This window comes from Solea solea, chromosome 3 (assembly GCF_958295425.1).
Source record: "Solea solea chromosome 3, fSolSol10.1, whole genome shotgun sequence".
In the NCBI taxonomy this organism is placed as follows: Eukaryota; Metazoa; Chordata; class Actinopteri; order Pleuronectiformes; family Soleidae; genus Solea; species Solea solea.
The window spans coordinates 3251305-3276631 of NC_081136.1; the positions used below are offsets into that span (position 1 = coordinate 3251305).

A 25327-nucleotide genomic window follows, 5' to 3' on the forward strand; every position below is an offset into this window, starting at 1 on the left:
GACGTCACACTGCCTGGCTCGTCTTTTTAAATTGCTCTTAAAAGCCTATTTCGGTGTCAAGGCCATGTTTTATTTCCTTCTTTCACTAAAAGGAGTGCCGCTTATTTGGTCTCTAAAATGCAGGAAACTCATGAAAGTTTGCTCAAAATTCAGAAATTATTCAATTTTGCTCCTGGAACCAAATTCAGTCGACATATGTATTAGGTGGATGCGATGGGAACTAAAATCTCTTGGAGCCGCTTGGTGTTGGTGTTAATTTTGCATTCTGAAGTCATTTGTTTTTGGCAATTTTACATCTTGAAACTCCCTACCACAGTAGCCATGGCAACCTGAATCAAAGAGGAGGAAATTACATCCTCTTGATTCCAGATCAAAGCTGCAGCTATTTGTTCTAAATATGCCTTTAATTACTTTTAATGCGATGAATAACATAGGCGTTCTTGTCATAATTCGATCTGATCCTTGTATTCATATTGTTCTGTTTCATACTTGTCTTTCATATATGAGGTTGTTTTTGACTGAAGGCTTGTTTTTAATTGTTTTTGCCATCTTGTGAAGTGCTCGCCATCGTCTGAACTGTGCAGAACATGAGGACATCGACACCTTGTGTGTATTAAAGATCTTCTCATGGTTGATGAATTGACCAAAGTCAGAGAAACCTGTTCACGCCACAAACCAGACGGCAAATCTAGGAAATAAAAAAGACGCGAAGGGGATTTTGTTGTTGGTCAGATAATTTTTTTTTACATTTAAAAAAAAAAAAAAAAGTAATTAAACATGAAGTCAAGTGATTCGTGGTGGGAGTAGAAATCCCAGTACAATTATAGAAAAAAACATCTTATTATTAATCAACACATTTCGCGACCAAGTCAAACCTAGCGCTGCTAATGAGGCCCAGAGAACAACAAGAACACGAGCCAACAAATGTCCCACACAGCTACACGCTCCGTCTTTGACACAGATGACGGTTTTAAAAAAGTCATATATTTTTCTCTTTTTAAAAAAAAACAACAACAAAAAAAAACAGGGTAAAGTAATACAGCTACAACACACAGTTTGTGCTGCAATCTCACTACACTTTCAGGAAATCATCCATCTAGTTAGCTAGCTAGCTAGCTAACCAGATAAATAGATAGATGGATGGATGGATAATTGTTTTAGCTAACTTTAAGCTAGCTTTTAGATAGATAGATAGATCGATAGATCGATAGATCGATAGATCGATAGATAGATAGATAATTGTTTTAGCCAAGCTAACTTTGAGCTAATACATAGATAACAATTGTTTTAGTTAACTTTAAGCTATAGATAACAATTGTTTATAGCCAACTTAAGCTAGCTTTAAGCTAGGAGCTAGACTTTTTTTCTCATTTTATTTTATAATGAACACTTATATGAATCAATAATATGGTAGTAAAATGCTGAGTCATTTGACATACTAAAATGTATGTATATTTGCAGCCAAAGCTTGGAAAAGCCTTAATTGCTCAGTCAAATTCAGGATCTCAGATGTGTGACGGACTATTTTTTATCGTATTGTTCAGTCACAGGATCTTCATCCCATATTAAACCACCTGTGATCAGAAAAATAACAGGTGGCATTATATCATCTTGGTGCCAGAGAAACTTTTATGACATGTATTTTGCAAAAGCTGTAACGTGGCAAAACCCGAGAACTGCGTTTCTGCTCGTCGTCTGCCTTTGAGGTGTAACAAATGAGGAGTTTAGTATTCACATTCTGATCCTCTCCAGCTGTGTTAAACTCTCGTGACACCACGTGCTGCTTGAAGTAGGAGAAACAAAGTCCACTCACTCAGCTCGGCGATGCTGCCCACTCGGGTCGCGAGGAGCGACTGCTCCAGAGTACGGAGTTCGGCCTGCGTGTATCCATGACCCTCTCCGCTCCTCCCCGACCGCTGCTGGTCCCGGTGCAGGTTCAGACTCTCCGGCAGACTCAGCACACCTGGAAACACAAACAGCAGAGGCTTAAGAAATGCTCTTATATATATATATATATATATGATATAGTACAATTCCGACATGAAATATAGTGTCAAATCATCAACAAACTCGCGTCAAACAACAGGGCAATGAATTTTCAAAGCAGACTTGTTAAATAACACCTCGTCCAAACACCATTTTAAGCTATTTCAAAGACATAATAAACAGCCCAGAACATGACTCAGCATGACTGATGAAGCCAAAGCAGAAGCGTAGCAGCTACACAGCCTGAGTAAAGCAAGATACAGTTGGATGATGGCTGAAAATACCAACAGACACGAAAGGTTTCAAAAGTGGATTCTTCTCCTAAAAAAAATGAACCCAGACGTTCAGTGGGGCTGTACGATCATATTTCAATCATGATCACAGTTTTGGCATCACACAATGAAATGTGCTGTATATAATCGTCCAATAATATAAAAATATGTAAGCTCTGCCAAAAAGAACTCTAACCAAATCAAGCGCTAGCCCTAAACTAATTACGGTTCCTGCACCAGACGGCTCCAAATGATCTGGATTTAATCTGGACAGATAACACACTACATTTAAGGACAGGATCTTTAATGTAATAGATTATTGAAAGCAAAAAGGTGAACAGTTAGCAGGAACATCATGGCAATAATTTGATGCGTTAAAAGCTGTTAGCACCTAATCATCTGTAGAGACACTGACTGGCAGACCCAATGTTCATAACATTGTGACGAAATGTATGTCCGAAAAACGGCTGTAGATTTGTGATTTACGCGTTGTATTGATCATCTTCTCAAATCATATTGTAGTTGTTTTGATTGTGTTGATATCAATGTGCATCATTTTAGCAGCACTGCCTCCTCTTTGTGAAAGTGATATATCTCTTCAGGGAACTTTCATGGGTTCATTATGAATCCCTCGTTCCCCACGTTGTCTTTAATGAAGTCAACGAGGCTGTAACGAGCCACATTTGTTTCTTGCGAACTGTAAATTCAAAGCACGACCTTGCATTGTTAGAATGTTCATTTTGACCTTTTATTTTTTACACAACACTGTGTTGTAATCACAGGTGGGTGTACGTGTGTGTGTGTGTGTGTTGTCGTGTTTCCCCTGCAAAACAAAATGGGCAGCGGAAAATGTTGGCCGGAGAGGATTTCATCCGTTTAAGTGCCATTTCAGCAGCCAGGCCTCGTTTAGCAGCAGAGAATGACTTGTGACAGATGGACAATCGAGAACGGAGAGCGACACCCCACCAAGTGCTAATCCTAATGACACAGCGCTGGGGTGTGCTCCGCTTCTAAACAAACAGTAATTACAACACAGAGGAACGTCGTCCGTGTTCGCCGCCAGGCCATTAGACAAAAGAAGCCACACAGTGGACAAACACTCCAGAGCCTCATTCTGCAGCGGTTTCTGCCGCAGGACAGAAATGGGTGGAAAAAAGGACGGGGCAGGGAGTTCAGCTAAGGACTCCAACCTCCATGTCGTCTTCCCACAGTGTCCAGCCCAAGAATTCCACTATTCCCCAGTCATAGGGAGAGTCCCACTCCCTATTTCTTCCCACAGCCTTTCCGGGGAGGTCGACTTAATTATTTTAGCAGATTCTTCCACTGCTCTTCCACCGCTGAGCAGTATTGATGGAGCAGCTGGTATTAGGGTGTGTCTCAATTGAACGTTTGCCAGTGAAATATGTGGTGTTTTGCCATTAAAACCAAAAGAAATCTTTAGTGATGTGAAGTCGACTCATTTTCATATGGACTAAGTTCTTTTTACAACCACTGGAGTCACCCCCTGGTGGCTTTTCATTCATAGTTTTACTTCTGCATTAACATTTTCATAAGAACTGGAAGGCTCCTTCCAATTTTTATATACAGCCTATGGGACATATGCATCTTCAAATCCGAGGACGCCGGGAGTGTTCAGACCTGACATTAGCTAAATCTGCCCTATAGGACCTATAAGGGTCTTACAGGTCGTTTTATGGCCTAACCGCTAGACTCAGTTCAGTTGGGGGTTGCAACATTCAGAACTTTTTCAATAACGTATTCCCCTCCTCGCCTGAGGCGGCGCTGCATCAAGAATGACTGAAGGAGAAGACGAGACAAACAATGAACAAGAAAACCCACACAATTTAATTTTATAATCCCCTTAGGGAAAGTATTCCTCTGCATTTGACCCATCCTAGAATTAGGAGCAGTGGGCTGACACACTGAATAGCACCAAGGGAGCAGTGGGGGTTGGGTACCTTGCTCAGGGGTAGCCCAGCCCTTTTTGGCCGGGCAGGGATTTGAACCGGCAACCCTCCGGTTACAAGCCAAGTTCCCTTTCCACTTGGCCACGGGCTGCCACTAATGCAGGACAACTTCTGTTTCCTCGTCATAAGAGCAAAACATGGAGCTGCATCAAATCTTGGGTTTTTTATTCAGTTGAAGCGAACCAAGACCTACGTTTTTAGGTGGACCAGAGTTTCGGTTGCGCATTCACAACTCCCGAAACGAAGCTGACTTTTCGAGCAAATGACCTAGGGTAGCAGAGTATCAGGGAATCAGGGTACGGTTGCGCATTCACACCTCCCCAAACGTACGGGACCTCCCAAGCAAAAGGCTTCAATGAAGAAGCACTGGTGTGGGAGGAACCACAACAGTACTTGTCCTCCAATGAACTGTAAATATGGGCCATTTGCAGGAATTTCAACCCATAGGTAAGTTTTTAAAATAGGCGCCCCTGGTTGCATAAATAACAGCAATCTGGTACCTTGGGTGTGTCATCATCAAGTAGCTTGGATGAGGTTTTCACTGGCAGTTCACTTAGTGGTTAAAGCATTGAACTTTGGTGTGATCGACACAGGTTTGACTCCAACGTTAAGACTTTTTCACGCAATACCATGTGACCTATGGGTCGTATTCAGGGGTTGTCCAACATGACCCATAGTTACGTTTCAGTTGGAGGAAAACCCACACACACATGAGGAAAATGTACAAACTCTACTGCAGACCTTTACATGATGAAACACCAGTTTTTACCACCACACCATGGTGCTGCCTCAAAAAAAAACACTTTAAAACTGATAAAATAAAAGTTTACTCCTCGAGTAAACATCATACCAGTGTTGCCCTCCTGCACTCCTGCACACAGTGCTGCAAATGTCTTAGGGAAAATCCAACAATCCTGTGAAAACCCTGAATGAAGACTTCAGAGCGGGTGACATAAGAAGAGTCGGATTTTCTCAAATGGTGAGTAAAAAAAAGAGGGAAGCTGTCAGTCTAGTTCTAGTCTCTTGACCCTGGAGTGAAGCACAGAAATCTCCTCTAATCACAAAAACTGTGTTGGCATTTCCGTGGAAGGGGAAAAGGTTTGAATAAATCACAGTGCTCTCTGTAATCAGAGTCTCAGATCGCAACCACTGCCACTGAACCTTCAAACTTCTATTGCCCCCCCTCTCTCTAATGCCCAAACTCTATTCTTCTAATACAATCCTGGGGTTCAGGAAGTCCTTTGGTGAATTATTCATTCTGTCAGATGAAGACATATAAACAAGTCTGCAGCTCTCGCTCTCCCTCGCTCCCTCTCTCTCTGTCTCCACCTCCCACTCCCTCTACATGTTATCTCTCACTAACACTTGGCTTCTCCACATAGGGAGAAGGAAAAAAAGAAGGGAATGTTTGATCCTAGGTGCTGTTTGTGTAATAAACATCAGAGGTGAGAAAGAAGCCAGTCTGGTCCTGCAGAGACGGCGAAAAACAGGGAGAAGCGAGGACGCATGGGGAGGCGGGGACGCTGTTGATTTACAGGGTTTGTTTCTCGTTTTATACCCACAAAAACTGTAAAAAAAAAAAAAGACTCCAAACTGCTCCATTAGTCTCGAGTACTCGAGTATTTTTGTTCACATGGCAACACTGACCTTTAAAAATGCAACACCCTGAATACCAATTAGTCTCAATTGGAAGAACATTTCAGCCCTGTATTAAATAAATAAAACATAAATGCCTCAAGTGCCACAGAAATACAGATTGTTTAAAAAAATTTTAGCTCACGTTATCTACAACACGACTCCGAACTGCTGAATTCCACCCGTCTCGTGCAATTTCGGCAAACGTGTGAACACAAATTGCATCAACTCTGACCTTCAAAATCGAATCAGCATGTTTCCACGCACAGTTAAGTCGGGGCTACAGCGCTCTGTTGCTCTTACTGTCCTCATCCCGGAGAACAAGCACGAGTGGGGAATCAATTTATTGACTCTGCTGCTGCGCTAGGCGGCGATAACGCCCCCCTTTCAGCGTAGCATAATTACTAGTAGCTAGTTGTTAGCATGTCGAGCGTCTTCTTACCGTCCATGAAGTTTAAAATGTTGGTCTACTCAGTCAGCCATGTTTTTGTCACTGTTGTCTAATTCTTCTTCTTCTTCTTACTTTAGCACAGGCACAGAGCGACAAAGCAAGTAGCTGAACTCCTAGTCGCGTTATCTGGGTGAGTTAGTCGGACTTTGAAGCTATGTTTAGTACAATTTCGGCCAGACCCTGTGATGGACTGGAGACCTGTCTAAAGCCGTGTTTTCACTGACTGCAACAGCTCAGTTTGGTACGTATCTTTTTGAAGTTCCAAAAGGAATAGTACCAAAAAAAACCTTCCCTTGGGCTAGCAGAGTAAAAGTAAAATGGTACGATAAGGTCTAGCTTCACTCGCGACAGTCAACTGTTTGGACGACAGACTGTCTTCCTCGCCAACGTCCGCACAAAGCTTGATGTCTTGTTGAGACAAGTTCGATGTCGTAGTTCGTTGTTGCGGCACCAGTATGACGCCGCGCTAGGCTGCCATCGGGGCACAGCCCACAAACCCATTTGCCAAGAAATGGTGCCGCTCTCAGTTGAAATACAAGCCTGACCCAGGGCTTTACCTTTCCAAACTGTACCGTACTTTACCACACTGATGGAAAAACAGCAATAAGTGTACCTTGGGTTGGGGTTATGTCAGCTGGGATTGGCTCCAGCGCCCCCCTGTGACCCTCAAGTTCAAAACCTAGAACCTAGAACACAATGTGGAACAAGTTACCGCCTATGATCACGGAAGCACCCAGCAATCCAAGTTTTTAAAAGATTACAAAAGCAATACATTTATGAACTAATTAATTAATTAATTAACTAATATAGATAATTATGATTTTTTTTTATCTTATTCATAACTTTCACTAGATTTTTACTTTTTGGATATAATGTTAGTTTTTTCCCCCCCGGAAAAGATGCATAGAACCTGATGCTTTTTTATATTTTATATATGCTGTCATTTTATTTTTGTGGCAGAATACAACGGTAGAAAATGGACGAATGGATGTACAATTTCAGTCAGACTAACATGTTTATGTATTTTTAAAAAAAGTCTGGTTTTAGTTGAAAGACCACAATAATTCTGCTGTGTTTCACTTTGCATGAAATTTGGCCACTCTTAATTCTTTCCCTTTTTGTGCTTTTGTCAAACTGGGCTACAAAAAAAAGTAATTATGAAATAAATAATAATACTATGAAACAAGACCGTGGTGCGTTTTTTTTAAACCTCATATTTCTGTATCACTTCATCCAATTCTCACTGCGACCTCGGAGGCAAGTGGAGGTCAGCGCTCCATGAGTGCACGTCTACTTGAGAAAAGGATAAACAGACACGACCTGCATGTTCTATTCTGAAGCTCCCTCTCTCTCTATTGCTGTCGGGCAGATGAAGACGAAAACATTGGGTCACGGGGACAAAGCGGCACAAAAGCTCCAGGCGTCGCACCGACCGAGCTCCCCTGAGTCACCGCCGCAGAAATACTGCTGCTCGCGCACGTCGCCATAAATAATGTAGACAATATTGAGCCTTTACAGGAACGAGTTCACACTCAAGCAGCTGGAGCTGTGCGGGAATAGATCGTTGGAGAGAGAGGGAAAAAAAGGGGTTTTCGGTAAATGATTTTTTTCACAGAGGAACCAACAAAGCAGGGAGGACATATGACAACGCGCTGGAACAGAGCAATTAATAAAAGTCACACAGCTTGAAACTGTAAAACAAAGATGTCACAGTTTGGCGCTGTGTCGCCTCAAAGCGCAGAGCCGCTGCAGCGTTAATGGAACGGCTCGTCGACGACGCGATTGATGCTCACGTGAGGCTGAAGAGATGTGAAGTGAAAAAGGTCGTCTGATTCCGAGGCGGTTAATGAAACAGATGATGACAAAAGACGGAAAAGAAGGAGAGAAAATTGTATTTTTAACCCTTTAACACGAGCGCATCACAGACGGCACGTTTTTTACGTAATTATACGACGGTTTGTGCTATTGGAAAACTCCAGCGGTTTCCGGAAGCCGGCGAATCAGCGTCTTTGTCACCAGAGAGGAGAGAGTTGGAAAAACACCTGTTTTTGGACATTGAGACAAATAACTCAGACAAATTATTTATTATTTTAAATAGGTTTTATACTGTTCAAATTGATTTAAATTGGTAATACACTGGTTTAATATAGAGTAAATTGTAAATTACTGCCAGATATTGAAAGTTATTCTGGGAAAAAGCACAAAAGCGCTTAGTTACAGGATGTTTTCTGACCCTTTTATGGTTAAAATAAGCCAAAAAAAATGTCCAGACAGACATTTTGAGGCTTAGGCATTAAAGGACTAAATTAGAACTGAAATGATAAAATGATCCTTTTTTCCAGACTATTATAACATTTCACACATTGACTTACAAGAAATTTAATATTGACTTTTGGTAAAGCAAATTTAAACAGTCCTAAGACAATGTTTTCACAGTGACACATTCCAAAGGATTCTCTAATCAACTTATCAACTCTACTGACTCCAAACCAATGACTAATTCTATTACTGTCAGTAAACAGGTTACATTAGATTTTTTTTTTATTTTAATTTTATCATTTAAAAATAAACATATCATGTTGCCCACTGACTCCAAACAAATGCCAGGTTGTAAAATTACCTTTTGACAAACAACTATTTGAATTAGATTTCAGCTCTTCTTTAAATACATGGTTATATTTTATGATTATTCTTCATTCACAAGACAAAAAGAAGGTTTAAGAGGTCACAGCGTTCCTTGATTTGACCACATTATATGTAAACATATATATATCGACAGATATTTCAGTTTTAAAATGAGTAAAAGTGGTGGAAAAACAACCTGAAAAAACACAATTCCTTTGGTCACAGCGTGGCAGCAAAACAATTTCAGGTGGGAAAAAAGAGAAAAAATGAAATCAGCAGTCCAGCTGTGAGATGTTCTGTGAGATGAGTTCAGTAGATCAAAGTCTGACGGCCCTTTGAACAAATCTCTGCTGTGGACTGAACCCTGATAGAGGCCAACGTCAGAACGACAGATACTGGGTGTCGAGTTCTAGAAATTGGCTCTGAGACTGAACACAAGCTTTAAAATGACAATACTTGTAAAATGTCTTTGGCACATTTATTTTAAGGAGCAAACACTGTCACAAATGACCAATAAACACAATTTATTAGTTCAACAGTTGCTTGCTCAAACCTAGGGAGTAAGTTAAAACTCAAACCTTAAAAACCTTGTTATATCAAAAATGTCCTGCCTTGATGGGCATCAGATTGTTTGAAGTAATTAATAAGTTGTCCAGCGGTGGGCGCGAATGAGATAAAACATCCTCATCGATAGACAGTTATGATACTCAACGTGACAAAGTGGAAAAACTGTATGAGGATGTATTTCTGGTTCCGCAACAAAGATGTCAATAAATCTGTAGACTCAGCTGTTAGCTGGATTTATCCAGCTTAACAAATAAATCCAGGATTTATCCAAGTATGTTTGATAGTAGCCTATTGCATGGATGATTACATTTTAATGATTTATTTGTTATGGAGCAAATAAACCAGAAAATATTCACTCCTGGCACGTGTTTTAATTGATAATCAAAATAGTTAATGGTTGATTGATTGAGTAATTGAAGTTGTACACGGCATTAATAAACACCAGTGACACTGAAATAGCTCACTAAAACAAAACAACAGTTTTTTGCCTGCAAGACTTCGTGCCAGTTCATTCAAACGGTGGCCCGTGGGCCACATGTGGCCCAGAACGAACTTCATAGTGGCCCAGCCTGTGGTTCCACCAGACTAACTATAGAAATATCTAGAGAAACACATTCCACTGTCCCTCAATGATTCCTACATCATTTCCTACAGTAGTAGAGATGTTTGTGGGTCGTATGTGACATAAAGTTCACATTATTTAAAAGAGAAACAAATGCTGTTGCTTATATTGTGCAACTTTTTATGATTTCATGCACTTAAAGTTGCCCGTGAATCAAATATGACAAACACTTTGAGGCGTCCGAAGGACAGGTATGACTACTACTACTACTAGTTTTTATTATTTTTAGATTGCACTTTTTCATGTATGTTTTAAATTAGTTTTAAATAAGCTAAATTTCTTTGTTTCAAAATGTGGCCCAACTGAGTCCTGACTTAGTGTCTTGATACCATCATAGTCCTGTGACAGTACTGAGACACTTTAGTTATCACGATACCATAAAATATATACTACTATATTGTGATGGATGTTGAGAAAGAGCATTGTGCGGGATATTTTGTTCTTTATGTTGTGTTTCTGCACCTACATCAAAGAAAGTTGGAAAAGGCAAGTACTTTTTTTTAGACTTTCTTGCCGTATTTCGGCATTAAACTCGGCTAACTATCACTTGACGATGATCGATTAGTATCTGCTTTGTTACTTTCTCGATTAGCGCTTGGTCCTCAGAATGCAAGGTTTGAATTTGTGCTCGCCATAAATTTGCCTTTTCTGTTGGTTTATGGCTCTTGGAAATCAATTAACGGTTCAATTGTGCACAAATGTGCCACAAGAAAATCTATGTGTGTGTGTGAATGTAATTAACAGCTCAATTTGCAGGGTTTCTCCTGCCTCCTGAATGAGAAAAAAAATCGCTTAAAAGGAGGAGAGAAAAGATGAGGGTGTGTGGACAGTTTGAGATCAGGCTTTTTTGGGGGCATAATGGGATTCATGACCACTGCCTACCCCTTTATATGATGGACAACCAATCCCGTCTGAAAAGAGCTGAAGAACTCCTTAGTGCCCCGACCTTTGAGCAGTCCCCTCCTGAGAGGAAGAGAAAGACTTTTACAAAGAAATGACACTAAAGCTTCAATTCCAAAGATGACACTTTGATTTTCATTGAGCCCCAGATTTTACGCTAAGCGACGAGTGAAGGTGACACAAAGTGACTTTGAGTCGCGGTGCGTGCAGGTGCAGGATCCGGCGCCGTGCGCGGATCAACCGCCTCATTTTCTCTGCAGGAATGTCCAATCGATTTCTTGTGTAGTGAGAAAGAAAGTGGGAGCACCTTCCCCCTTGTCAGGGAGAAAACTCTGCCGGAATATTAACAGGTAGTCGCCATGGCAACAGGCGGCGACTGCCTAACAGCGCCATGATTGGCCAAGCTGGCGGAAAGCAGGTTTTTCTTTTTCTTTCTTTTTTTACTGTAAGGGGAATCACTTAAACAACACAGATGAGTGAGTTTTTAAGCTCCAGAGACACAAATACTGTAACACACTCACAGGTTTGCACAGCTATTCATCCCAGGACACTGCATTTACTGACTTTCTTTTTGGACAGCCCAAACAAGGTGTCCAAACATCCCTAACCTTAAAGTGACACTAATTTTCGGAGATTAAACGTGCCATGTGAGCATCAAACGGTCGCTCTGAGACACGTCTCATTCCCAAAAACAACAGACGACGTTGGGATTGAAAAAGACGTCAGTCGACGTCAAAGTCACTTCCTTCAAAGAGAATGAAAGCCCTACGCTGCTCTTCACTAGAACTTGAAATAAACAGCATCACAAGGATTTTACGTTTATTCTTCATGTGACCAAGAGGAAAAAATGGGCGAAACAGCCCTTTAACCATAACCAGTTCATGCCTAAGCATAACTCAAATTTTAGCCCTAAACATAACCAATTCCTCATAAATGAGGTTCTGCCTCGTCAGGACCAGGTTTTGGTCTCCATCAGGACCACCGGTCCTGACAAGGTCAGTGCCAGTCACGGTCCTCAAGAGGTAACAAATAAAAGTACACACACACACACTCAAACTGATAGAGCGTATACTTGTACAGCATACTTAGTGAGGACACGTGAGGACATCATGCATTCCCCGAGCCCCTTACCTTAACGTTAGCTATTACAACTAACCCTTAAATCAAGTCTTAAACGATCGATCAGTGTTCCTCAAACCTGGAAATGATGTTCTCAAATGTCTTGTTTTGTCCACAAACCAAAATGATTCAGTTTCAATGATTTCTTTCTTTATCTGGAGCCTAGAAGCCAAAAAATATTCCCATTTAAGAAGCCGAAAACACGAAATAGTTGACGATTAATTTAGTGATCGATTGATAGTCGATATAATCGAGTGAAGTCAAAGTTGAGAAAAAAGACATTGATATAATAATTTATATGATGATAGTTCACGTCATTTGAAAATAAAAGTGTTTCTTTTGATATGGAGGGATAAATAGTTCGCAATATAAATGAAAAATTAATCAACTTTACCCTCAAATTAAGTCCTTAACCCTCAAAAAGCCCTTAAACGTGGGAATGTCCTCACTTCCTATGGTTTGTTTTTGGTCCTCACAAAGACATCTGAATGAGTACTACACACACACACAGGTAAGTGTCCTCACACGGGGACGATACAGTTGGCTAACTGCGGCGTTTAGTGTAGCATGGAGACTTTTTAACTCTCTCATCAATGATGAATGAATGAATGACTCGGAAACGGCCAAAGCGATTAAACGGGCTAAACTGCAAATGTCAGAGGCGCGCGTCCACGACCCAGCCGTTGGTCACGCCGCTGGACCAAATAAAAAGGGGTTAATGACTTTTACAAGTTTTAAAGGTGTTTTTTTAAAGCCTTTGTGGCTCCACAGTTTAATCAGCGGCTTTTATCGAGTCTGTGGTGGAAAAAAGAAGGAATTCTCGGCTTGTTCTTGTCAGCAGCTGAAGTCGTTGTCTTTTTATTATATCTATTATTAACTAAGGGTTAGGGTTAATTTTTTGGATCAATCAATGCAGAAAATGATAGAAAATCTACAGTAAATCAGTGTTTTGTTCATCAGCATCGAAACAATCGGCTGTTTTGCATCACACTTGTTTTCCAGCTCTCGTCTTCCAACACGTGTCCTCATTAATAAATCACTGCGAGCAAACGTGTCCGGTCACGAAAAGGAAAAGACTCGCAGATGTGTTTGTTTACCCCGGAATCAATTCCTGCAGCATCTGCTACAAACCTGTTGTCTGGTATTTTAATGTGAAATGTCCTCTATAATTAAAAACATTTTCCCCCTCATATTAACCTGTTTTAACTTGTTTGTTTTTTTTGTATTTTATTTACCAAACTATAAGGTTCTAATGTTGCTACAAGACAAGACGTTTTCTCTCTGTGATTAATAAAGTCATCCATCTCTTGTTGATGTGTTGCTGTGATGCTCTAATTTCTCTCTTTCACCAAGATGTTTCCAAAGAAAGGCGAGTCTGATTCAACAACTTAAGTGAATCCAATCCGAATATTCGGCTCACGACCAGAAAGTTGACGACTTTAGTTTTGACTGAGCCTAATTTTAGGCTCGTCAACGACATTTGGCAGCATCCACACTTCTCCTGATGAATATTCCCTCTAATCTTTCCGATGTACAACGTGATTTTGCCTCATATATCTACAGTGATTTCCAGTCACAAGAGATTTGCTGTTTTTTTATTTCTTCATGGCAGAAAGGTGTCGCACCAGATGGCTCACCAAACAGCTTTTCTGGTCGCGTGCCGAATCTGCGGCGAACAACGCGCCATCATCTGTAAACAACTTTCACTGGAGGTTGAAGTGGAGCGAAACGCAAGCTGGTGCCGCTTAACGCGACATATCCATATGTGCCGTTGCTGGATCATGTTAAACAAAAGCCACGAACGCGGCGTGTGTCGGTGTTGGCGGGTTGTTTGGTTTAATCTATGCTCTCTGATGAGAAGCCTAATCCTTCACCTTTATGTCGCCGAGCCAGATGGATCGCAGGTGCTCGCGCAGATGCCGCGCCTTATTTACAACCTCCATCTATCCCGAGCACCGGGCCATGTCGAGGCACAGATTAAATCAGCGCGCAACCTTCTTTGTGCCTTGAACTGTTTGTCAGTCAATCTGTTGTTTTCATTATGTGGCTATTATACATACAGTGGGTGTCGTGCATCACTTCAGGTGTTATCCACATGGAAACACAACTTTCTCTATAGAATCTTGCACTTTTTGTTACGAAAAAAAGTTTTCTACTTACATGGCAAGAAATGTCTTCTTACACACAAAATTCACAAGATGTAGTACATATGTCAGGCCTGTATGTGGCGCTGTAACGCAGCTACAGAAAACCTTGAGTAGTGTGTACAAACGCTTTAAAAAAATAGCACTTTATTTCAACGAGTGTACTTCATACAACCTTTAGAGAACATTATCTGAAGCTTCCCAGATCGTTCCCCTAACACCACTTTGTCACAACCTTTTAGAGAACGTTCCCTAAAGGTTCCCAGATCGTTCCCCTAACGCTTCTTTGTCACAACCTTCATACAACCTTTAGAGAACGTTCTCTAAAGGTTCCCAGATCGTTCCCTTCATACAACCTTTAGAGATCGTTCTCTAAAGGTTCCCAGAACATTCCCCTAACGCTACTTTGTCACAACCTTTATACAACCTTTAGAGAACGTTCTCTAAAGGTTCCCATATCGTTCCCCTAATGTAACTTTGTCACAACCTTTTAGAGAACGTTCTCTTAAGGTTCCTAGAACATTCCCATAACGCTACTTTGTCACAACCTTCATACAACCTTTAGAGAACGTTCTCTAAAGGTTCCCAGAACGTTCCCCTAACGCTACTTTGTCACAACCTTCATAGAACCTTTAGTTCCCCGTTAACGTTCTGTTTCAGAAACAGAAGACAGAATTAACTAAGTTAGCGAAACTAAGAAAATAAAGCAGCTTGACTGAAACAAACTCCAAAAACAAGAAGAGGAAAACTAAGACGAATAGGGCGACAGCTAATTCAAGAGCAAGAGTGGAAATGTCTGACTCATCCCAGCCACTAGGGGGCAAAGACACAGACAAATCAGATGCAACAGAAACGTAAACCGGTGTGTAACGATCAGAGACGGTGAGAAGAGACACAGTCGAGGAAGGTCAGTACACACACTTAGTGCACGTCATAACTCTGCAATTTACTGCGTCTCGTTATGCTGTCAATGACCTCGGGACAAATTTACTGTATGCCGCTTTATTGTCGGCATAAAACTTTAATGACCTTCAATTAATTTCTTGCTTGAATAAAACCTTCACGTGAATGTTCTGCTAAACAAATGCATGTAAAAAAAAAAGTGTTATTATCTGGCCTCTCAGCTACAAAACCCCCTTAATCTTTAATAAGCAACATTACTAATGCAAAAAGTAAAGCAAATGAAATCCAGCGATTCACTCATTCAACATGTATACTGCTAATGATAGGAAGGGTAAACCATGACTATCACAGAGAAAACCATGTCATATCCACAGTATATAACTCAATTTTTGTCGGAAAACACTGTCCACACCACCATCGCATTTTTCGTACTTCGAAAAGGCCAAAGTTGGAAAACACTGGTAGCTCCATTTCAGTTTTAGACAGTTTAAGTTCAGCTGTAAACAAAAAGCTAGGCTTACATTTACTTTCGGTTACATTATCACCTCGTCTGTCTTGGTCTAATAAAAGAAATCCCTGCTCTGACTTCTCACTTTCCCTGTTTCTCATTAGTAATACTTTCCAAAACTCAGCAAAAAAAACTGCAGAAGGTAGAAGTTGCTTCCTATTTGGAGGCGTGAAAGGAGTGAAGTGCTGTCAGGACTAAGATTTTTTCTGTTTTCGGGTGAAAAACCTGGTGGTATGGATGTAGAGGAACCAGGATCTACTCAAGCACCGGAACTCAATGAATTGGGATTCAAACTTCTTGATGCTAACCACAAACCACTAGGTCCTCATTAGCTGTGTTTCCACCAGACTGTTTTTGATTTTTGCCAATTTAATCCATAGAAAAATTGGAAAAAGTTGGGAATAATTTAGTAAATAAAGGCTCACATTTAACAATCATGGGACTGAAACCTAACGACAGCTTCCGTAATTCACTGCTCTAGACAAAAAAAGCTATGACGCTCCATGAATTAGTCTAAGAACCAAATATTTTGATCTTGCTTGAAACTCTTTACTCATCTTCCAGTCTCCACTCGCATCACTGGATAAAAACACCTAATAAAAATTAGCATCTTCTCTTAAATCTTCTAAAAAAATGTGTGATATATTGGAATAAAAATGCAGGCTAGTGTTGTTTTTGTTTTAGTTACTCACCTGTTCCCCCTCTTCTTGTTCCTAGTCTTTGTTTGTTTTCCCGCCATTTTGCCATTTAAACACGCCCACCTCATGCCCCTGTTGTTATCACCAGGTGAACCTGTGTATCGTCCAGCATTTACCACATGTCGAAATGCTTTTATCACCTTTGTGTGCTCTTAATCTTTGACTCAGTTGGCATTTTTTGTTTTTTTTGTGGATTTTTGAACGTTCCTTGCCCGATTTGTTTACCTTGTTTGGAGTGTGTTGATGTCTTGTGAACCTGCTTCTTCATTAGATGAGAAGCTTTTTGGATTTTCTCCACATTTGACTTCTCCAAAAGCTGCATGTTGCACGAGTTGTGATTAAGCTCTTAGAAATACGTATGAAATATGATTCAGCCGCACGGGAGCCAGTCTCATTCTGCTGCCTCACTATATCAGGATTATAGAAGAATTACCTGATCGATAAGACTGCTCTTTGAGGCGACTTCAATCTGCGTTACAGCGAATGATGTGCCGTTCAATCCCCGTGCTGATTCCAGAGAGCAGATCAAATGTTTTCAGATAGTGTTTCCTACGTTAAAAAAAAGAAAAGAAATACCCCTGAAATCAGCTAATGGCAGCTGAGGTTTTATCAAGTGTTGAACATCTCATTTGTGCCTGATCCCCGGCTGTTTACGGCACATAAATGACTCCGTCGCCAGCTTTAATGTAGTAATCACACATTTACACCTTCTTTTTCTTTTCTTTTTTTTAAATGGAGTGCTGGGGTTTTTCATGCAGGAGAAAAAATAACCTTAAAGGAAGAGGCTGATTTTCACCTTGTTTAAGTATTTCACACAGTGCTACAGGTGTAAAGAGATGTGTTGCTACCACAAAACATGGCTCTAATTTGACATTTGGAACACCTGCTTTGTGGAAAAGTTAACAAACTAGCATGATGACGCCGCCGCGGCACACGATCTGTTTTCTGCACTCGGCAGAATGTCGTCAATGATCTCAGGCTGCATTAGTCAGTGAAAACAAATGTTATTGATTTGATTATTCCTGCAAAATACCATAAAAGTGAAAACGAGCAAGACTGTCGTCTTCTTCTGGTCCCAGAGGGTGCAACATTACAGTCGAATCAAGCTTTTTTTTTTTTCCTTTCAGAGACTCAGCAGCAATAAAGAACTTCAACAAAAGACTCGCTTTTCAGCCACACTACTCTTATTTTCCTTTCACCTGCAGAAGCCTGGGAGTGACGCGTACGCTTGTTCGCTGACACGGTGTAAACAGCAGTCTGAATTCATGAAAACCCTGTCCATGACATGCAACCGTTACCAGTTGGATTCAGAATCTATTAGTTTTGCTTTTGTACACCAAAAAAAGCTGCAAAATGATTATATAAAACCTTTTTAGATAATGAAGGCAGTCATTACGTGTCATGAAAAACCCTTTATTGTCTCTCCCTGCCTGCAGGTGGTCATTTATTCCTGCACGTTTTTTAATATCCCTAATTTCTCTCTCATTTGGGGACATTTATGGACATTAAAATTCACTTTGAGCAACATCAAGTCCTCGCAGATGTGCACTGGCAGCTCTATATTTGGGGGCGAGACATGACCTGGTTTTGATGTTACGGTTGGCGACGTGTGCCGCCACGGCCACGCCGTGCGCACACAGGTCACTGGGCTGCGAGGCATCGCCGACAGTCGCGGAAGGTTAGGAAGTGGCTGAGGTTACGTGGCTGTGACTGGACGAAGCCCGGAGGAAACGGCCTCTGGTGATTTCAGCCGCAAAGGTCTGGTGACTGAGTGCAGGACAAAAATGATCAAGAGAATGTGAGAAAAAAAAAAAAAAAAGCACAAAAAGAACCGACTACAATGGACCCGAAGACAGAGTGGACGCAGAGCAGAGGAGGGACACGGGGGAGAGTGAGAGTGATTGATGTGCGCAGACCGTGGAGAGGAAGCTTCGAGCACAAGAAACAGACAGAGCAGACAAGAAGTCGTGTTTTTATCTCGGAGCTTCACAGAGATCTGAGGAGTCATCGTCTCTTCACGGCCTAAAGGAAAAGTGACCCGCTCTGGCAGAAAAACCAACAGAAAGAAAATCTTGACTTGACTTCCGCTGTAATTCTGCTGTTTACCTACGGATCGTGCTGATTATATAACAAACCGTCGGGTGGTTAAATCGTCTCACTGTGTGAAGACACGAGCAGCTGTGACACAAATGGCATCATTTAAATACTTCACTCTTCAGTGTTCGTTTCAGCCGAAATCGAAAGTATCTTCAACTGTGACAAGGTTAATGATGTCTTTGTAACGCTTCAAAGCAATTGTTGCGGATTATAATGCTGCTGTTTGGTGGTGTTTTATTGCGTTTTACCATATTTGTGATGTTTTGTCAAAAAGATGCCTCTGTTTTAAGTCATTTATGCTAAGCTAGGCAAGCTGGTTGCCTTAATAGTGTTCATTCTTTATGCTAAACTAGGTTAGCTGATTTCCCTAAGTTTTCACAGATTTAGTGCTGAGCTAGGCTATTGATTTTCCCAAGAGATTGAAGTGTGTTTTCTTTGTCTTTATTCTAAACTAGGCTATATACATTTCCAGTCTTCATGCTAAGCTAGGTCACATGATTTTCCTTATATTTCCCAGATGCTCAGCTAAGCTATTTGACTTTTCAAAGATTTTCCAATTGAAATGCTTAAAGATATTAGCTGATTTTCCTTAGACTTTCAGTCTTCATGCTAAGCTATGCTTGTGAATTTAAGATTTCAGAAGATTTCACAGATTTAGTGCGAAGCTAGGGTTCTGAATTTCCTAAGATTTCCCTATGGACGTGTTAAACCAGATTTTTCTTTGTCTTTATGCTAAGCTAGGCTAGAGAATTTCAAGATTTACAATGCTATTATGCTGAGCTAGGTTAGCTGTTCACCCTAAGATGTGCCATATTTAGTGCTAAGCTAGGCTATGTAATTTTCCTAGGATTTACCTAGTGAAATACTAAACCAGATTAGCTGTGTCTTTATGCTAAGCTAGAGAATTTCAAAAAAAGTCTTTATGCTATTGGCTGGCTGATGATCACTATAATTTCCCTCTTATTGCTAAGCTAGCCTAGCTGCTGGAGCTACTGCCTATTATTGAACTATTCAGATTCAGATTTAGAAAACTTTATTTATCCCTGTGCGGGCAATTCAGGGGGCGACTGCATCAATTGTCTCATCCAACTCTCTCCAAGAAAAACAAATAAAACTTATGCCCCCCCCAAAAAAAATGCCAGGTGCCATTTCTTCAAAGTCAGACACAATGATGTGTACTCTCTGCAGGGACACCCTGGTGCCATAAACAAGCGCTCCCAAGTGAAGGAAGGACAGCAGCACAGGAGCACAAATCACAGTCAAGGAAAATGTCAAGCCCCTGGACTTTGACTTTTGTTTGTTTTTTTTTAAAGTTGATGACATGGGTTTGATAAAAGAGGTCTGCGCTTAGAAGTTAAAGTTAGTGGAAGTTAGTGTGTGTGTGTGTGACCTTTTATAGCATAAACACTGACCTTGTCAGGACCAGTGGTCTTAATTAAGGGAGATTTGGGGTTAGGCATCAACTAGTAACGGTTAAGGTAAGGGATAACGTTCTGTTTAGTGCAGTATCTTCAGAAGAATAGCTGTGTTTGTGACAGAGATGATAGCTGATGACCACACGCTCGCTGCCATTTTCTGCCTGACTGAGCCGGCGTAACAACAGTCGACCGTCTGTCATTTCCCCTCTCATCTGTTGTGAAAGGGTTAATGCAACCTGCAGGGCCCCCGCTCCTGAATATCACCCAGTCACAATGTTCTGACGTCCTCAGGCCGGACCAGATGGTCACCATATGTCCACACACACACACACACACACACACACAACGTTCACCGAGCCGCAAACACCAGAGCAGACCGGGGCAAAGGAATGCACACTTTCCGAGCGTGGCGGTGGTGGTGGAGGTGGTGGTTCATTTGTTTACCCACGAGCCCCTCTGGTGTTTGTTATGAGTGTGTCTGACAGAGCATCTGCAGTGACAACATCTGACATTATGTGCAAATAACATATGAAGAGCCAAACCAGCGCAGCAAACCGAGGACGGCTCCTCGTTTACAAAGCGAGCGGTGGCATCTGTTCTTCTCTTAGTTAATGATTCATTTACAGCTGAGGCAGGACGACGGCTGATTCACACACACACACACACACACACACACACGGAGGAAACTACTCTGACAGGGTTAGGGTGATGGTTCTTATTGATCAGAAATGTCATGATAACCTTTAAGTATAAAGTACATCAAGTGATTTGAGAGAGAATTTGACTGCGCAATATGCAAGATGCTTCTTGCACTAGTTTTATGTGGCTGCGAGCATGTGAGTAAGCAAAATGTACAGAGAATTTTTGATATATTCCAAATTTATGGGAATTTTTGTGTCCCTAATTGTGTTAATTTGTTTGTAGATGTGTTTAAAAGATGCAAAACTGATTAAAAACAACAAACCAAGAAAATTGGCACGCACAATTTTTGCATCAAATTATTATTTTCCTCATGTGAGGAGTCGTCCTCAACTGGATTTTCTGAATTATCCTTATTATTACTATTTGTGTTTGTTTCACATACAGTAGAAGTTAAAAAATGATGTAGCCAACCTATTTTTTATTTTTTCTCTCTGACATTTTATGGTCCATAGACCACAGTTGTTATTTTCCTCAGATAGTTAAAAAACTTTGTTCCAAAAAGTCATGACAGGGTGTGACAATGTCAAAAATCACATAAAAATAACACAGCGAGTAATCTATGACTGCACATACGCTAATCTGTGCTCGCCCACACAAACACACCTGAAATCCACACAGATTAATTCACTGAGGTGTGTCCGCTTACCCCGTTTATTTCCGGAGCGCATTAGCATTCAGCATATCCAGTTAAAAATATGGGCACAAAGAGCTCACGATATGGAATTAACCGAGGGGAAACGACACGGCAGAGACGTCCTCCGCGTCTCTCACACGGCAGACAAAGACAAAGACAATTCCAAAGACTCATTTATGTCTCCGACAGGAAACAGGGAATCCAAAAACTGAGTTTAAAGCACAAACAAGGTTCGAGATTTCAAACGTTCAATAATAGACAGGAAAATTAATTCAGATAGGAACGCGCGTGTGTGTGTGTGTGTGTGTGTGTGTGTGTGTCTTCAGATGTCAGGAGGACGTGACAAAGCACGCCTCGGTGCAAGAATATGAGCCGACTGAACTTAGTGCAATTACTGTCTCAGTGACACTGATTCAAACAGCTTTATACCACGGCGAGACACAGACAGACAGACACCTGAGGAAGAGACACAGCTGGCAGCACGTCTTATCATGTCTGTCTCACACACACACCCACACACACACAGATTAATGTCCTGGAGACTTCATCTAACTTTAACCATAACTACGACTGGCCTAATCCTAATCTCATCCTGACTACACAACACGTCTTCACCCATCTCTTATTCCAGATTGTCTTGTAGCACCACCTGCCCTTTTTATATAGCTTTTATTTTCCCCTAAATTTAATTACTTTTACTTTAGCTCAACATATGTCGTTTTTTGCACTTTGTAACATTTGTTCAGAAAAGTGCTGTACAAATAAAGTTATTAGGGTCCGAGCGCGTCTTATTATTATTATTTTTCTCTCAAATATATCGTGTTTTTTGAGGGCTTTCCCAATTTCTGTGACCGAATCAATCCCGGTGGAAATTTACATCTCAAAGTAGTTTGGTGAATATGCGTCAAAAATTGGAAGTGGGAGGGGCTAACAAAAATGTCAATGAGGACTAATCATGGTCCAAAAAGTCAATGAGGACTAATCAATTTATTCAGAAAATAAATGACAGTTGAATTCCTGTAAAGAATCTACTGAAGTATTTCATTCCAACTCAAGCTTTATTATTTTCCTGGTAACAATAACAGGAGCCCAGATGGACAAACTCTGTCTTAGTCACATTAAGTCTGAAGTAAACTGAACACAAACACAACATTTTGTCATTTGAATATAAGAAAGTCCAAAAAGTCAAGAGCATGATATGACTGAATTTGTGTAAATGATTAGTTTGAGCCAAGAAAAATGGAGAATCCTTCATTTGTGGGTTTCATGCAAGAAACAAATCATCAAAAACAGCACAACAGCAGCAGCAGCTCTTTCCTCCTCCTCCGCCTCCTCCTCCGCCTCCTCCTCCTCCTCCTCATTACAAGGCGATGGCTGATGTGTCTTCAGGGACTCAGGTGTGGTCGTATTATTACACCTCACTTGCCTCCGTGAAGAAGACAGTGTTATTGCTTTAAGTTTCATACAGTCGCTGCATGTGCTTTGTTTTCCACATTCAATTATGTTCAATTATTCTCAGGTGCAGCAGGAGGGTTTTGTTTTTCCTGCTTTGCTTTTTTTATTTATTTTTTTAGCTTGTTTAGTTTGGGGACTGTTGTTTTTCCACCAAACTTGTCGCTCAAAGTTAGAGTCTGTAAGTTGTTTCTCAAACACTTTTTCTTCCTCCTATTTGTGGAAATTCTTCTTTTCGTGTCGTCATTGCAAATCAATAAATAATACAAAAACAACGCTGGTGTGTGGAACACTCGCAATGCTGTAATAAACACAGAACAGAAGCTAAGACGTTAGCCAGAAGTTAGCGAGTAAGTCACAAAAACAAAATGGCAGTGTTTTTGGGGGTGGAGCCTGCTATTGCTAGCTTAAGTTACATAAAAAAGTAAACATAAAAATGTAAGTACATGTACATTTAGCGCAAACGCTGTAGTGACGCAGTGAAAAACACTTCACGTTCAATGCGAACACACCTTTACGAACCCTACTTTCAACCAAATCAGTGTTTACTTTTGCTTTTTAAATAGTTTTTTTCTTTTTAAACAGAAATTTAAGTTTATAATACATTTTAAATAGGAATCATTTGGTTTTCATAGCCTCAGGATAAGCACTTTTATTTGCACTTTTAGGTGTATTAGGTTTATTTGACTTTATTTGAGCTTGTAATTAACTTATTTGATAATTGTTACGTAAATGCATTTACATTTTAACATGTGTAATTTTAGCATGTAGTTCTGTGTTTTAGTGTAGTCTCTATTTGTTGCAATCTGCCCTTTCACCACTTGGTGTCATTAATTCTCTCAAACTGGACCATTGAAATAGCAAATATAAAAGTGAGTCCAAGCTAAACTGGCAGCAGAACCGGCGTGTGCCACAGCACGTAGCTAAAAAAGCGATGCAGCTTAATGAAACTAAGCTATCATTCATTTATTTTTTGGGCTCCAGCACAAATCTAATCAAAGTTGGCAACAGACAAACAGCAAGATGCTCATTTATTGATATGGAGCCAGATTCAAAGTTGAATTTCTCTTTTGCCAAATAAAACTATAAAACACTATACTATAAAAAACTAAAACTCAGATAGAGAAACAACTCTTCGTTTGTTTTTCGCAGTAGTAACTTCACCTCTGTACTCTCCTCAATCCCTTTTCTCAAGCCCTTAATATAATTTAAGGGAGACACCGAGAAAAGACTTGACACATAGAAGAACTATGGTGGTGTAATTATCCCTCAGGGACGTTCACCTTCATCCTAACCTCTCCCTTCATTCTTTTAGAGGAGGATTATCCGGGAAGGACTGGGGATTTATTTAATGGGGGGTAAAACACATGTCATCCCTCCCTCGTGTGTATCACATGTCAGTTTAGGTAGGAGCAAAAAGATGGAAGGTGAGTTAAGCGTAATGATATTGTGCTTTGAAATCTGAGGTCAGACTGCACCGGCTGCCCGTCTCGCTCTACTCTGGCAGCCGCCCTTGCGTGACTTTGCGGCGTCGCCCGTTTGGAGAGGGGAGAACTTTCTTGCGGGTTTGGCAGGAGAAGGAGAGATGAGCAGCTTAGTGTCGGGCTCTGACGGGGATCAGCTCCCTGTGAACATGACATGGAGGAGTGGAGTTACACGGTCGCTGACTCGCTCTGTCTGTCTGCTCCTAGCTAAAGGCTAACAAGACCGACTCTCAGAAGAGGAGCCGTTAGAGGCCATATCGAGTTCCAGTTGTCAGGTTTTCGTGGGAAAAAAGTCTCTTTGGCCACTGCAATATACACTACAGACTATAAGATTATGGACTAATATAATCTATCAAAAATTTACAAAATTAAGATAAGCTACGTCTCGCTAAGCTATGCTTAGGTTCTTGCTAAATAAAATCTCATTAGCCACAGCAAAATAAATACTATGAGTGTACAGACTTAATCTAATCTAAGGTGTAAAATTAAGGTAAACTAAACTAGGCCCAGCTAAGATAAACTATGCTAAGCTAAGCTAAAAATAAGATTTAATGCGACATGTTGGTCAGCAGCTGTTGGTCAGCGATCCACTGTCCACCCACCCAAGAACCCCGTCACCTCTCGAGGGGTATTTTGGGTAAAGGTTAATAAAAGTGTCGAGTAGAGAAAAAAAGCCTCACTACTTCTAAATCTGTCCCCCTTTCTTTTTTTTTTCTTTTTTTTCTGAAACAATGCCACATGTCAAACAAACCGAGGAAGACGGCGGAGGTCAGAGGCTCGGCGGGAAATTCTCCAACTCTCCTCTCGCTAAGGTGTCTTCCCGTGTCAGTGTCCTTCGGCGATCGCGCCAGATTTGCTCGCTGGCATTAGCACAAAATGAGACAATTACTGTGCAGAAATGGCAGAACGCGACTACCCGGGTAAGTGGCAGGTGTGTCGGCTGTCGAGTGTGACATCTCCAAATTGATAAAGAGAAAAACAATCAGGAAAAAGGGCAGCGTGACTTCATTTGTCTTCATCTGTCCGGGGGTTTGGACACCGTTTCGGTTCATTTCTGAGGGACTGGGCTCTGCTGAATTTTCACAATAATAAAAAAATCAGCGGCATGAACACGTGAAGTGCCTCGTGTTTCCACCGTTGAAG

At 40.9% G+C, this 25327-nt stretch overlaps 1 protein-coding gene across 3 annotated transcripts in view; it reads right to left on the minus strand.

Annotated features, from left to right (window-relative positions):
* Positions 1 to 25327, minus strand: part of LOC131457165 (ankyrin repeat and BTB/POZ domain-containing protein 3-A) — a 158842-nt gene that overhangs the window by 48713 nt on the left and 84802 nt on the right. For all 3 annotated transcript variants that reach the window (XM_058626004.1, XM_058626003.1, XM_058626002.1), the window contains exon 2: positions 1814 to 1963. In XM_058626004.1, coding sequence (XP_058481987.1) covers positions 1814 to 1963 — 150 coding nt within the window. The remainder of the gene's footprint in view (positions 1 to 1813; positions 1964 to 25327) is intronic.